This window comes from Salmo salar, unplaced genomic scaffold (genome assembly GCF_905237065.1).
Source record: "Salmo salar unplaced genomic scaffold, Ssal_v3.1, whole genome shotgun sequence".
NCBI classification, from domain to species: Eukaryota; Metazoa; Chordata; class Actinopteri; order Salmoniformes; family Salmonidae; genus Salmo; species Salmo salar.
The window spans coordinates 27501-43737 of NW_025547491.1; the positions used below are offsets into that span (position 1 = coordinate 27501).

Below are 16237 nucleotides of genomic sequence, written 5' to 3' on the forward strand. Positions count from 1 at the left end.
GGGAGTGCTGGATATCTCTGTCCAGCCACCTCAGCGTCCTCTTACCTCAGGGGAGTGCTGGATATCTCTGTCCACCACCTCAGCGTCCTCTTACCTCAGGGGAGTGCTGGATATCTCTGTCCAGCCACCTCAGCGTCCTCTTACCTCAGGGGAGTGCTGGATATCTCTGTCCACCACCTCAGCGTCCTCTTACCTCAGGGGAGTGCTGGATACTCTGTCCACCACCTCAGCGTCCTCTTACCTCAGGGGAGTGCTGGATATCTCTGTCCACCACCTCAGCGTCCTCTTACCTCAGGGGAGTGCTGGATATCTCTGTCCACCACCTCAGCGTCGATAGCCATCAGCGTTCTGAGGTAGACGTCGACCCCGTGTGGGTTCAGGCCCACGAGAGACAGCAGGTCATAGAAGAACTTGGGCCAGTGGGTCAGGTACTCCATCACGAAGGTCAGAGCAAACACCTGGGCTGCCTTGTTACGAATGAACGGCTTCTCTGGTTGGGAGTTCATTAACTGGAGAGGAGGAGGAGGAGGAAGGGGGACGGGGAGGAAGGGAAGGAGGAGGAAGGGAAGGGAAGGAAAGGAGGAGGGGGAAGGAAAGAAGGAGGAAGGATGGAAGGAAAGCAGGAGGAAGAGGAAGATGAGGAAGGGAAGGAGGAGGATGAGGAAGGGAAGGAGGAAGAGGAGGATGATGAGGAAGGGAAGGAGGAGGAAGGGAAGGAGGAGGAGGAAGGGGAGGAGGAGGAAGGGAAGGAGGAGGAGGAAGAGAAGAAGGAGGAAGATGAGGAGGGAAGGAAGGAAGGAAGGAAGAAGAGGGAATGAGGAGGAAGATGAGGAGGGGAGGATTGCGGGGATAGCAGAGAAGGAGAATAACATATTGAAATTAAATTTTCTACGCCAATTTTTCCAATTCAGGAATTCAAGGTGTGGAAGATGGCCAACTTCCAGACGGAAAAGCAGAGCCCCACCTGAAGCTGCAGCCATTTCATCAGGGTTTCTCGTATCAGCTGTTGCTGGGCAGGACTGAGACCTCCATGTCTGGGACAAAACACACACAACACAATGTCACTTTCTGTTCGTCACTAATTCATAGAGGAATCCTGCTGACCAGACACGTCGCCTGTGCGCGAGCGTCATCAAAATAAATTTAGAAATCTGTGTTATTTAAATGATCGAGCGTCTGCGATGCCAAGGGATTTCTATTTCTGACGCAGATCGCGCTGAAAGTCCTGCCTCTACCCATCTCCTCATTGGTTTATAGAAGCAGGAACCCACGTGCCGTCTCCTCATTGGTTATACCCACGTGGGGTGACTGAAAGACGAACTGTTTTGCCGGTCGTCGCGGTAACACTATGAAAGTTTAGTTGCCAAATCACCATATAAATTCAAAGATGAAAAATCCTGGAAGGAGGAGAGATGACTATAAACAATAAGGTTGACCGTTTTATGTGTGGATTAATTGTCGGAGTCGAGGACCTTGTGCATTTCAGGTAAAATAACAGCCAGCTAGCTAAAATAGGACAAATTAGCTAGCAACAGCCAGCTAGCTAAAATAGGACAAATTAGCTAGCAACAGCCAGCTAGCTAAAAAGGACAAATTAGCTAGCAACAGCCAGCTAGCTAAAATAGGACAAATTAGCTAGCAACAGCCAGCTAGCTAAAATAGGACAAATTAGCTAGCAACAGCCAGCTAGCTAAAATAGGACAAATTAGCTAGCAACAGCCAGCTAGCTAAAATAGGGACAAATTAGCTAGCAACAGCCAGCTAGCTAAAATAGGACAAATTAGCTAGCAACAGCCAGCTAGCTAAAATAGGACAAATTAGCTAGCAACAGCCAGCTAGCTAAAATAGGACAAATTAGCTAGCAACAGCCAGCTAGCTAAAATAGGACAAATTAGCTAGCAACAGCCAGCTAGCTAAAATAGGACAAATTAGCTAGCAACAGCCAGCTAGCTAAAATAGGACAAATTAGCTAGCAACAGCCAGCTAGCTAAAAATAGGACAAATTAGCTAGCAACAGCCAGCTAGCTAAAAATAGGACAAATTAGCTAGCAACAGCCAGCTAGCTAAAAATAGGACAAATTAGCTAGCAACAGCCAGCTAGCTAAAAATAGGACAAATTAGCTAGCAACAGCCAGCTAGCTAAAAATAGGACAAATTAGCTAGCAACAGCCAGCTAGCTAAAAATAGGACAAATTAGCTAGCAACAGCCAGCTAGCTAAAATAGGACAAATTAGCTAGCAACAGCCAGCTAGCTAAAATAGGACAAATTAGCTAGCAACAGCCAGCTAGCTAAAATAGGACAAATTAGCTAGCAACAGCCAGCTAGCTAAAATAGGACAAATTAGCTAGCAACAGCCAGCTAGCTAAAATAGGACAAATTAGCTAGCAACAGCCAGCTAGCTAAAATAGGACAAATTAGCTAGCAACAGCCAGCTAGCTAAAATAGGACAAATTAGCTAGCAACAGCCAGCTAGCTAAAATAGGACAAATTAGCTAGCAACAGCCAGCTAGCTAAATAGGACAAATTAGCTAGCAACAGCCAGCTAGCTAAATAGGACAAATCAGCTAGCAACAGCAAGCTAGCTAAATAAGACAAATTATCTAGCAAAGGCAAGCTAACTAGCTAAAATTGCCATAAAGGTTTAATGCTTTTCGACCTGTCCCCAAATTAAATGTCATTGGTTCAGAGTTTGTTTTGATATTTTAACCTGCGTGTCGTGATCGCGTTTGGTAGGGGGACAAAATACATTTACACTCGCGCAGCCGGATTAGGTTCCGCGTCAGAGACACAAATATACACGGTTTTCATTCAGACGTCAGTAAGAAACGGGACAGTACTTTAATACTCTACTGTACAAGCATTCAGAAAGGCTAACAGCATTAGCTGATATCTGGAGTCAATGGGATTGGAGGAACAGTCAACCTGGAGTCAATGGGATTGGAGGAACAGTCAACCTGGAGTCAATGGGATTGGAGGAACAGTCAACCTGGAGTCAATGGGATTGGAGGAACAGTCAACCTGGAGTCAATGGGATTGGAGGAACAGTCAACCTGGAGTCAATGGGATTGGAGGAACAGTCAACCTGTCATCCTAATTCATCATCTATCAGACCAGACTAGTAGCACGATGACAGCTGACAGAGGTGATGCCTCTCCTCCCTCCCATCTCCTCTCCTCCTCCTCCTCCTCTCTCCTCCTCCTCTCTCCTCCTCCTCCCTCCTCCTCCTCCCCCTCCTCCTCCCTCCTCTCTCCACCCCCCTCCTCCTCATCCTCCCCCCATCCTCTCCCCCTCCTCCTCTCACCTGTACTTGATCTGGTGCTCCAGGACTTGGAAACAGAAGAACTTCACATGGTCGTCACTGAGAGAGGTATAAATAAAGTTATTACAATACATCCACCACAGGGGGGGACCAACACAGGGTTATTATTACAATACATCCACCACAGGGGGACCAACACAGGGTTATTATTACAATACATCCACCACAGGGGGGACCAACACAGGGTTATTATTACAATACATCCACCACAGGGTTATTATTACAATACATCCACCACAGGGGGGACCAACACAGGGGGGACCAACACAGGGGGGACCAACACAGGGTTATTATTACAATACATCCACCACAGGGGGGACCAACACAGGGTTATTATTACAATACATCCACCACAGGGGGGACCAACACAGGGTTATTATTACAATACATCCACCACAGGGGGGACCAACACAGGGTTATTATTACAATACATCCACCACAGGGGGGGACCAACACAGGGTTATTATTACAATACATCCACCACAGGGTTATTATTACAATACATCCACCACAGGGGGGGACCAACACAGGGGGGGACCAACACAGGGTTATTATTACAATACATCCACCACAGGGGGGGACCAACACAGGGGGGACCAACACAGGGTTATTATTACAATACATCCACCACAGGGGGGGACCAACACAGGGGGACCAACACAGGGTTATTATTACAATACATCCACCACAGGGGGGACCAACACAGGGTTATTATTACAATACATCCACCACAGGGGGGACCAACACAGGGTTATTATTACAATACATCCACCACAGGGGGGGACCAACACAGGGTTATTATTACAATACATCCACCACAGGGGGGGACCAACACAGGGTTATTATTACAATACATCCACCACAGGGGGGGACCAACACAGGGGGGACCAACACAGGGTTATTATTACAATACATCCACCACAGGGGGGACCAACACAGGGGGACCAACACAGGGTTATTATTACAATACATCCACCACAGGGGGGACCAACACAGGGTTATTATTACAATACATCCACCACAGGGGGGACCAACACAGGGTTATTATTACAATACATCCACCACAGGGTTATTATTACAATACATCCACCACAGGGGGGACCAACACAGGGGGGACCAACACAGGGTTATTATTACAATACATCCACCACAGGGGGGACCAACACAGGGGGACCAACACAGGGTTATTATTACAATACATCCACCACAGGGGGGACCAACACAGGGGGACCAACACAGGGTTATTATTACAATACATCCACCACAGGGGGGACCAACACAGGGGGAACAACACAGGGTTATTATTACAATACATCCACCACAGGGGGGACCAACACAGGGTTATTATTACAATACATCCACCACAGGGGGACCAACACAGGGGGACCAACACAGGGTTATTATTACAATACATCCACCACAGGGGGGGGACCAACACAGGGTTATTATTACAATACATCCACCACAGGGGGGACCAACACAGGGTTATTATTACAATACATCCACCACAGGGGGGACCAACACAGGGTTATTATTACAATACATCCACCACAGGGGGGGACCAACACAGGGTTATTATTACAATACATCCACCACAGGGGGGGACCAACACAGGGGGGACCAACACAGGGTTATTATTACAATACATCCACCACAGGGGGGGACCAACACAGGGTTATTATTACAATACATCCACCACAGGGGGGACCAACACAGGGGGGACCAACACAGGGTTATTATTACAATACATCCACCACAGGGGGGACCAACACAGGGTTATTATTACAATACATCCACCACAGGGGGGACCAACACAGGGGGGACCAACACAGGGTTATTATTACAATACATCCACCACAGGGGGGACCACCACAGGGGGGGACCAACACAGGGTTATTATTACAATACATCCACCACAGGGGGGACCAACACAGGGTTATTATTACAATACATCCACCACAGGGGGGACCAACACAGGGTTATTATTACAATACATCCACCACAGGGGGGACCAACACAGGGGGGAACCAACACAGGGTTATTATTACAATACATCCACCACAGGGGGAACCAACACAGGGGGGACCAACACAGGGTTATTATTACAATACATCCACCACAGGGGGAACCAACACAGGGGGACAAAACAGGGTTATTATTACAATACATCCACCACAGGGGGGACCAACACAGGGTTATTATTACAATACATCCACCACAGGGGGGAACCAACACAGGGTTATTATTACAATACATCCACCACAGGGGGGGGACCAACACAGGGTGGGACCAACACAGGGGGGACCAACACAGGGTTATTATTACAATACATCCACCACAGGGGGAACCAACACAGGGTTATTATTACAATACATCCACCACAGGGGGGAACCAACACAGGGTTATTATTACAATACATCCACCACAGGGGGGACCAACACAGGGTTATTATTACAATACATCCACCACAGGGGGGACCAACACAGGGTTATTATTACAATACATCCACCACAGGGGGGACCAACACAGGGGGGGACCAACACAGGGTTATTATTACAATACATCCACCACAGGGGGGACCAACACAGGGTTATTATTACAATACATCCACCACAGGGGGGACCAACACAGGGTTATTATTACAATACATCCACCACAGGGGGGGACCAACACAGGGTTATTATTACAATACATCCACCACAGGGGGGACCAACACAGGGTTATTATTACAATACATCCACCACAGGGGGGACCAACACAGGGTTATTATTACAATACATCCACCACAGGGGGGGGACCAACACAGGGTTATTATTACAATACATCCACCACAGGGGGGGACCAACACAGGGTTATTATTACAATACATCCACCACAGGGGGGGACCAACACAGGGTTATTATTACAATACATCCACCACAGGGGGGGACCAACACAGGGTTATTATTACAATACATCCACCACAGGGGGGGACCAACACAGGGTTATTATTACAATACATCCACCACAGGGGGGGACCAACACAGGGTTATTATTACAATACATCCACCACAGGTAGAATTACAATACATCCACCACAGGGGGAACCAACACAGGGTTATTATTACAATACATCCACCACAGGGGGGGACCAACACAGGGGGACCAACACAGGGTTATTATTACAATACATCCACCACAGGGGGGGACCAACACAGGGGGACCAACACAGGGTTATTATTACAATACATCCACCACAGGGGGGGACCAACACAGGGTTATTATTACAATGCATCCACCACAGGGGGGACCAACACAGGGGGGGGACCAACACAGGGTTATTATTACAATACATCCACCACAGGGGGGACCAACACAGGGGGGACCAACACAGGGTTATTATTACAATACATCCACCACAGGGGGGACCAACACAGGGGGGACCAACACAGGGTTATTATTACAATACATCCACCACAGGGGGGACCAACACAGGGTTATTATTACAATACATCCACCACAGGGGGGACCAACACAGGGGGGGACCAACACAGGGTTATTATTACAATACATCCACCACAGGGTTATTATTACAATACATCCACCACAGGGGGGACCAACACAGGGGGGACCAACACAGGGTTATTATTACAATACATAGGGGCCACCACAGGGGGAACACCACAGGGGGGGACCAACACAGGGTTATTATTACAATACATCCACCACAGGGGGGGACCAACACAGGGTTATTATTACAATACATCCACCACAGGGGGGCCAACACAGGGGGGACCAACACAGGGTTATTATTACAATACATCCACCACAGGGGGGGACCAACACAGGGGGGACCAACACAGGGTTATTATTACAATACATCCACCACAGGGGGGACCAACACAGGGTTATTATTACAATACATCCACCACAGGGGGGACCAACACAGGGTTATTATTACAATACATCCACCACAGGGGGGAACCAACACAGGGTTATTATTACAATACATCCACCACAGGGGGGACCAACACAGGGTTATTATTACAATACATCCACCACAGGGGGCGCACCAACACAGGGTTATTATTACAATACATCCACCACAGGGGGGACCAACACAGGGTTATTATTACAATACATCCACCACAGGGGGGACCAACACAGGGTTATTATTACAATACATCCACCACAGGGGGGACCAACACAGGGTTATTATTACAATACATCCACCACAGGGGGGGACCAACACAGGGTTATTATTACAATACATCCACCACAGGGGGGGGACCAACACAGGGTTATTATTACAATACATCCACCACAGGGGGGACCAACACAGGGTTATTATTACAATACATCCACCACAGGGGGGACCAACACAGGGGGGACCAACACAGGGTTATTATTACAATACATCCACCACAGGGGGGACCAACACAGGGTTATTATTACAATACATCCACCACAGGGGGGACCAACACAGGGTTATTATTACAATACATCCACCACAGGGGGGGGAACCAACACAGGGTTATTATTACAATACATCCACCACAGGGGGACGGTTAGGGGGACCAACACAGGGTTATTATTACAATACATCCACCACAGGGGGGGGACCAACACAGGGTTATTATTACAATACATCCACCACAGGACAGGGGGACCAACACAGGGTTATTATTACAATACATCCACCACAGGGGGGGACCAACACAGGGTTATTATTACAATACATCCACCACAGGGGGGACCAACACAGGGTTATTATTACAATACATCCACCACAGGGGGGACCAACACAGGGGGGACCAACACAGGGTTATTATTACAATACATCCACCACAGGGGGGACCAACACAGGGTTATTATTACAATACATCCACCACAGGGGGGAACCAACACAGGGTTATTATTACAATACATCCACCACAGGGGGGACCAACACAGGGGGGACCAACACAGGGTTATTATTACAATACATCCACCACAGGGTTATTATTACAATACATCCACCACAGGGGGGAACCAACACAGGGGGGGAACCAACACAGGGTTATTATTACAATACATCCAACACAGGGGGGACCAACACAGGGTTATTATTACAATACATCCACCACAGGGGGGACCAACACAGGGTTATTATTACAATACATCCACCACAGGGGGGGAACCAACACAGGGTTATTATTACAATACATCCACCACAGGGGGACCAACACAGGGTTATTATTACAATACATCCACCACAGGGGGGACCAACACAGGGTTATTATTACAATACATCCACCACAGGGGGGACCAACACAGGGTTATTATTACAATACATCCACCACAGGGGGGACCAACACAGGGGGGGACCAACACAGGGTTATTATTACAATACATCCACCACAGGGGGGAACCAACACAGGGGGGGAACCAACACAGGGTTATTATTACAATACATCCACCACAGGGGGGAACCAACACAGGGGGGAACCAACACAGGGGGGAACCAACACAGGGGGGACCAACAGGGGGGACCAACAGGGGGGACCAACAGGGGGACCAACAGGGGGACCAACAGGGGGGACCAACAGGGGGGACCAACAGGGGAGACCAACAGGGGAGACCAACAGGGGGGACCAACAGGGGGGACCAACAGGGGGGACCAACAGGGGGGACCAACAGGGGAGACCAACAGGGGGACCAACCGGGAGACCAACAGGGGAGACCAACAGGGAGACCAGATAAGGACCAACAGGGGGGGACCAACAGGGAGGACCAACAGGGGAGACCAACAGGGGGACCAACAGGGGGGACCAACAGGGGGGACCAACAGGGGGGACCAACAGGGGGACCAACAGGGGGACCAACAGGGGGGACCAACAGGGGGGACCAACAGGGGGGACCAACAGGGGGACCAACAGGGGAGACCAACAGGGGAGACCAACAGGGGGGACCAACAGGGGAGACCAACAGGGGGGACCAACAGGGGGGACCAGATAAGGACCAACAGGGGGACCCAACAGGGGGGACCAACAGGGGGACCAACAGGGGGACCCAACAGGGGGGACCAACAGGGGGACCAACAGGGGGGACCAACAGGGGGGACCAACAGGGGGGACCAACAGGGGGGACCAACAGGGGGAGACCAACAGGGGAGACCAACAGGGGAGACCAACAGGGGGACCAACAGGGGGGACCAACAGGGGGGACCAACAGGGGGGACCAACAGGGGGGACCAACAGGGGGGACCAACAGGGGGGACCAACAGGGGGGGACCAACAGGGGGACCAACAGGGGGGACCAACAGGGGGGGACCAACAGGGGGGGACCAACAGGGGAGACCAACAGGGGAGACCAACAGGGGGGGACCAACAGGGGGGGACCAACAGGGGAGACCAACAGGGGAGACCAACAGGGGGGACCAACAGGGGGGACCAGATAAGGACCAACAGGGGGGACCAACAGGGGGGACCAACAGGGGGACCAACAGGGGGGACCAACAGGGGGGACCAACAGGGGGGACCAACAGGGGGGACCAGATAAGGACCAACAGGGGGACCAACAGGGGGGACCAACAGGGGAGACCAACAGGGGGGGACCAACAGGGGGACCAACAGGGGGACCAACAGGGGGACCAACAGGGGGGACCAACAGGGGGGACCAACAGGGGGAGACCAACAGGGGGACCAACAGGGGGGACCAACAGGGGGGACCAACAGGGGGGACCAACAGGGGGGATCAGATAAGGACCAACAGGGGGACCAACAGGGGGACCAACAGGGGGGACCAACAGGGGAGACCAACAGGGGGACCAACAGGGGGGACCAACAGGGGGACCAGATAAGGACCAACAGGGGGACCAACAGGGGGGACCAACAGGGGGGGACCAACAGGGGGGGACCAACAGGGGGGACCAACAGGGGGGGGGACCAACAGGGGAGACCAACAGGGGAGACCAACAGGGGGGGGACCAACAGGGGGGACCAACAGGGGAGACCAACAGGGGAGACCAACAGGGGGACCAACAGGGGGACCAACAGGGGGGACCAACAGGGGGGACCAGATAAGGACCAACAGGGGGACCAACAGGGGGGACCAACAGGGGGACCAACAGGGGGACCAACAGGGGGGACCAACAGGGGGGGACCAACAGGGGGACCAACAGGGGGGACCAACAGGGGGACCAGATAAGGACCAACAGGGGGACCAACAGGGGGGACCAACAGGGGAGACCAACAGGGGAGACCAACAGGGGGACCAACAGGGGGACCAACAGGGGGGACCAACAGGGGGGACCAACAGGGGGGACCAACAGGGGGGACCAACAGGGGGGGACCAACAGGGGGGACCAACAGGGGGACCAACAGGGGGACCAACAGGGGGGACCAACAGGGGGACCAACAGGGGGGACCAACAGGGGGGATCAGATAAGGACCAACAGGGGGACCAACAGGGGGGACCAACAGGGGAGACCAACAGGGGGACCAACAGGGGGGGACCAACAGGGGGACCAGATAAGGACCAACAGGGGGACCAACAGGGGGGACCAACAGGGGGGACCAACAGGGGGGACCAACAGGGGGGACCAACAGGGGGGACCAACAGGGGGACCAAGCAGTCGAACAGGTTGGAATCTGAAACCTCCCAGGTGGGACTAGAAGGATTCTGTCCCGTCTCTAATCAGAATCCTACCAACTAAATGGGTCTCACCTGTAAATGCCTTTAGCCAGGGCCTCTGCACACACCTCCCAGGCATCCTGGGACTCCTTCAACTGCTCAAAATACACCATCGCCTGAGGAGGAGAGAGAGAGGGCAGAGAGAGAGGGGCAGAGAGAGAGAGGGGCAGAGAGAGAGAGAGAGAGGGGCAGAGAGAGAGAGAGAGAGGGGCAGAGAGAGAGAGAGAGAGGGGCAGAGAGAGAGAGAGAGAGGGGGCGAGAGAGAGAGAGAGGGGCAGAGAGAGAGAGAGAGAGGGGGCAGAGAGAGAGAGAGAGGGGCAGAGAGAGAGAGAGAGAGGGGCAGAGAGAGAGAGAGAGAGGGGCAGAGAGAGAGAGAGAGAGGGGCAGAGAGAGAGAGAGGGGCAGAGAGAGAGAGAGAGAGGGGCAGAGAGAGAGAGAGAGAGGGCAGAGAGAGAGAGAGAGAGGGGCAGAGAGAGAGAGAGAGAGGGGCAGAGAGAGAGAGAGAGGGGCAGAGAGAGAGAGAGAGGGGCAGAGAGAGAGAGAGAGGCAGAGAGAGAGAGAGAGGGCAGAGAGAGAGAGAGGGGCAGAGAGAGAGAGAGAGGGGCAGAGAGAGAGAGAGAGGGGCAGAGAGAGAGAGAGGGGCAGAGAGAGAGGGGGGCAGAGAGAGGGGGCAGAGAGAGGGGGGGCAGAGAGAGGGGGGGCAGAGAGAGGGGGGGCAGAGAGAGGGGGGGCAGAGAGAGGGGGGGCAGAGAGAGAGAGGGGCAGAGAGAGAGAGAGGGGCAGAGAGAGAGAGGGGCAGAGAGAGAGAGGGGCAGAGAGAGAGAGGGGCAGAGAGAGAGAGGGGCAGAGAGAGAGAGGGGCAGAGAGAGAGAGGGGCAGAGAGAGAAACAAGGGTTAGAAAAGGGAGTGAGAGAAAGAAAGAAGCTTCTGAATCTCACACAACTACCACATTCTGCATTCTGGCTGGCTCACTGGCTGGCTCACTGGCTGGCTGGCTCACTGGCTGGCTGGCTGGCTCACTGGCTGGCTGGCTGGCTCACTGGCTGGCTGGCTGGCTCACTGGCTGGCTCACTGGCTGGCTGGCTCAAGGACACAGAGTTGGTGTGGACGTCTAGACATGTATTTCTGTGTAGGCCACCATCTGAAAAAGCCCGGTGGAAGCCTCGTGTTCCACAGCAGAACCCCGGTGGAAGCCTCGTGTTCCACAGCAGAACCCCCTGGTGGAAGCCTCGTGTTCCACAGCAGAACCCCGGTGGAAGCCTCGTGTTCCACAGCAGAACCCCGGTGGAAGCCTCGTGTTCCACAGCAGAACCCCGGTGGAAGCCTCGTGTTCCACAGCAGAACCCCGTTGGAAGCCTCGTGTTCCACAGCAGAACCCCGTTGGAAGCCTCGTGTTCCACAGCAGAACCCCGGTGGAAGCCTCGTGTTCCACAGCAGAACCCCGGTGGAAGCCTCGTGTTCCACAGCAGATCCCCGGTGGAAGCCTCGTGTCCCACAGCAGATCCCCGGTGGAAGCCTCGTGTCCCACAGCAGAACCCTGGTGGAAGCCTTGTGTTCCACAGCAGAACCCCGGTGGAAGCCTCGTGTTCCACAGCAGATCCCCGGTGGAAGCCTCGTGTCCCACAGCAGATCCCCGGGGGAAGCCCTGTGCTCCACAGCTATTGCTGTTGTATTACTGAATATATGTGTATATTACTGTATATAGAGGCCTATTGGTCTGTAGAGATCCATTCTAACACACTCATTGACTTCCTGTAGCCATTATTTAACTTCCTGATGGGTACTGGACTCTGTAAACAGCACCAGTTACAACATGACAACAACTTAACGCGGAGAGAACGTGTCAAGTCCCATGGATGGAGAGTCTACATGGATCAGTCTACATGGATCAGTCTACATGGATCAGTCCACATGGGTCAGTCCACATGGGTCAGTCCACATGGGTCAGTCTACATGGCTCTAAGAATCATTTTCAGGAGCCAACAACCGCAAGATTTGTCCTCTACAAACACATGAATGAACTGCACACACACACACACACACACACACACACACACAGTAATGAGACTTACCTTCTGCCTATAGCAGGCGTCTGCGTTAGGGTTGAGCCCCAGCAGGGCCTGCTCGTCCATGTTGCTAATGGAGACAGACTGGCAGGCCATGAGAAGGTTAGCTGCTGGTTCCCTCCACTGTAGTTTCACTGTCTTCTGTTGCTCCCCTCCGGCGGGCCAAGCACATCTACACAACAACAACAACAACAATAATAACAATAATAATAACAATAATTAGGGCTGGGAATCGCCAGGGACCTCAGAATACGAGATCACGATACAAAGTGTTTTGCGATTCTCATGACTCCATATGTATTGAGATTCTATATTTACACTGCGATTTGATACTGTGATTTTATTGTAATTTGATGTTCCAAACATATTGCTCACTAATATGTCTGCTGCAGAGCGACAAGAGAAAACAAGTTTGTTATTAAAAAAAATAAAAACGTTTAACTCTTTTTCTCCCCAATTTCACGATATCCAAATTGGTAGTTACAGTCTTGTCCCATCGCTGCAACTCCCGTACGGACTCGGGACAGGCAAAGGTCGAGAGCCGTGCGTTCTCTGAAACACGACCCCGCCAAGCCGCTCTGCTTCTTGACACACTGCTCGCTTAACCCGGAAGCCAGCCGCACCAATGTGTCGGAGGAAATACCGTCCAGCTGGCGACCGGAAGTCAGCTTACAGGCACCCGGCCCGCCACAAGGAGTCGCTGGAGCGCGAACGGGACAAGGATATCCCGGCCGGCCAAACTCTCCCCTAACCCGGACGACGGCGCTGGGCCAAACTCTCCCCTAACCCGGACGACGACGCTGGGCCAAACTCTCCCCTAACCCGGACGACGACGCTGGGCCAAACTCTCCCCTAACCCGGACGACAGCGCTGGGCCAACTGTGCGTCGCCTCATAGGTCCCCCCGGATGTGACACAGTCTGGGATCGAACCCGGGTCTATAATGATGCCACAAGCACTGCAATGCAGTACCTTAGACCGCCAACGCCACTCGGGAGGCCCGAGAAAACAAGTTTTGATCAGTCATGGAAATTAAAATAAAAAGTGCTGAAAACAAAACTAAATAGGTCTCCTCATTTAAAAAGACAGAGAACAAGTGATGACGGAAACATACTGGAGTTTTGGTGCAGCTACAGCCAACCGAAGATAAATTATATTACGATACCATCAAAAAGAAATATGCTGATATGTAACTATACATTTTTGAAAGTTTGAGATTTGAAAGTCTGAGATAATTTACTGAACACTGTTTTGGATTCTCTCTCACACACACGTTACCAACCATAACACACACACAAGGAAGAACGATGATGATGATGTGGAAATCTGCCAGATTTGAAACCCATTGTAATCTATGGAATACATTCAAATACACCTGTTTACCAAATGGCAGTTATGATGAGTAGCTAAAGAAACATGGGTAACTTACATAACCACTGTAACTTTATAGAGCTAGCCTCCGCTCCCTGGCACAGGGCTAGCCTCCGCTCCCTGGCACAGGGCTAGCCTCCGCTCCCTGGCACAGGGCTAGCCTCCGCTCCCTGGCACAGGGCTAGCCTCCGCTCCCTGGCACAGAGCTAGCCTCCGCTCCCTGGCACAGAGCTAGCCTCCGCTCCCTGGCACAGAGCTAGCCTCCGCTCCCTGGCACAGAGCTAGCCTCCGCTCCCTGGCACAGAGCTAGCCTCCGGCTCCCTGGCACAGGGCTAGCCTCCGCTCCCTGGCACAGGGCTAGCCTCCGCTCCCTGGCACAGGGCTAGCCTCCGCTCCTGGCACAGGGCTAGCCTCCGCTCCCTGGCACAGGGCTAGCCTCCGCTCCTGGCACAGGGCTAGCCTCCGCTCCCTGGCACAGAGCTAGCCTCCGCTCCCTGGCACAGAGCTAGCCTCCGCTCCCTGGCACAGAGCTAGCCTCCGCTCCCTGGCATAGAGCTAGCCTCCACTTCTTAGCTAGTGGTGCTGTTGAATTCCATTGTGTGATTGCTTCATTGACTCAGTGGCAGCTGACCAGCATGCCCAGGACAGTGAACAACAGTAGCTAACTAGCTAGCACAGCAGTGTAGTGACCTGCACAGCACAGCGAGTGTCAGCGAGTGTGTGTGGCTAGTATTGTTTGTTTGACACACACACACACACACACACAGCGTAACGCTGAGTCAACACAAACATGCAGGCGCTGATGGGAGGGCCAGACAGACTCTGTAACTGGCCTCTCCGCTCTACATAATGAACACTATGAACAATACCCAGTAGCTAACCTCAGGTCCGCCGCCGTACCCCGGCAGCTAACCTCAGGGCCGCCGCCGTACCCCGGCAGCTAACCTCAGGGCCGCCGCCGTACCCCGGCAGCTAACCTCAGGGCCGCCGCCGTACCCCGGCAGCTAACCTCAGGGCCGCCGCCGTACCCCGGCAGCTAACCTCAGGGCCGCCGCCGTACCCCGGCAGCTAACCTCAGGGCCGCCGTACCCCGGCAGCTAACCTCAGGGCCGCCGTACCCCGGCAGCTAACCTCAGGGCCGCCGTACCCCGGCAGCTAACCTCAGGGCCGCCGTACCCGGCAGCTAACCTCAGGTCCACAGTACCAAGTAGCTAACAGTTACACAACACATAGCTAGCATGATGCAACATGGACTCAATATTTCTAATCAGTTACATACACATATGCTGCAGAAAACAAAACAGGTGCAGCGAAATGCTGGTGTTTCTAGCTCCAACAGTACAGTAATACCTAATGCTTGTGTTTCTAGCTCCAACAGTAATACCTAATGCTTGTGTTTCTAGCTCCAACAGTAATACCTAATGCTTGTGTTTCTAGCTCCAACAGTACAGTAATACCTAATGCTTGTGTTTCTAGCTCCAACAGTACAGTAATACCTAATGCTTGTGTTTCTAGCTCCAACAGTACAGTAATATCTAATGCTGGTGTTTCTAGCTCCAACAGTAATACCTAATGCTTGTGTTTCTAGCTCCAACAGTAATACCTAATGCTTGTGTTTCTAGCTCCAACAGTACAGTAATACCTAATGCTTGTGTTTCTAGCTCCAACAGTACAGTAATACCTAATGCTTGTGTTTCTAGCTCCAACAGTACAGTAATACCTAATGCTTGTGTTTCTAGCTCCAACAGTAATACCTAATACTTGTGTTTCTAGCTCCAACAGTAATACCTAATACTTGTGTTTCTAGCTCCAACAGTAATACCTAATG

At 52.2% G+C, this 16237-nt stretch overlaps 1 protein-coding gene across 1 annotated transcript in view; it reads right to left on the reverse strand.

Annotated features, from left to right (window-relative positions):
* The window catches only part of LOC106591296 (exportin-T), a gene marked incomplete at its 3' end in the record, with an annotated part of 53659 nt that overhangs the window by 25584 nt on the left and 11838 nt on the right, over positions 1 to 16237 (reverse strand). Inside the window, exons 2-6 of the mRNA XM_045711299.1 lie at positions 13046 to 13211; positions 11007 to 11089; positions 3303 to 3359; positions 965 to 1034; positions 291 to 509 (exon numbers count right to left, since the gene is read on the reverse strand). Of these exons, the coding sequence (XP_045567255.1) occupies positions 291 to 509; positions 965 to 1034; positions 3303 to 3359; positions 11007 to 11089; positions 13046 to 13135 (519 nt within the window). The remainder of the gene's footprint in view (positions 1 to 290; positions 510 to 964; positions 1035 to 3302; positions 3360 to 11006; positions 11090 to 13045; positions 13212 to 16237) is intronic.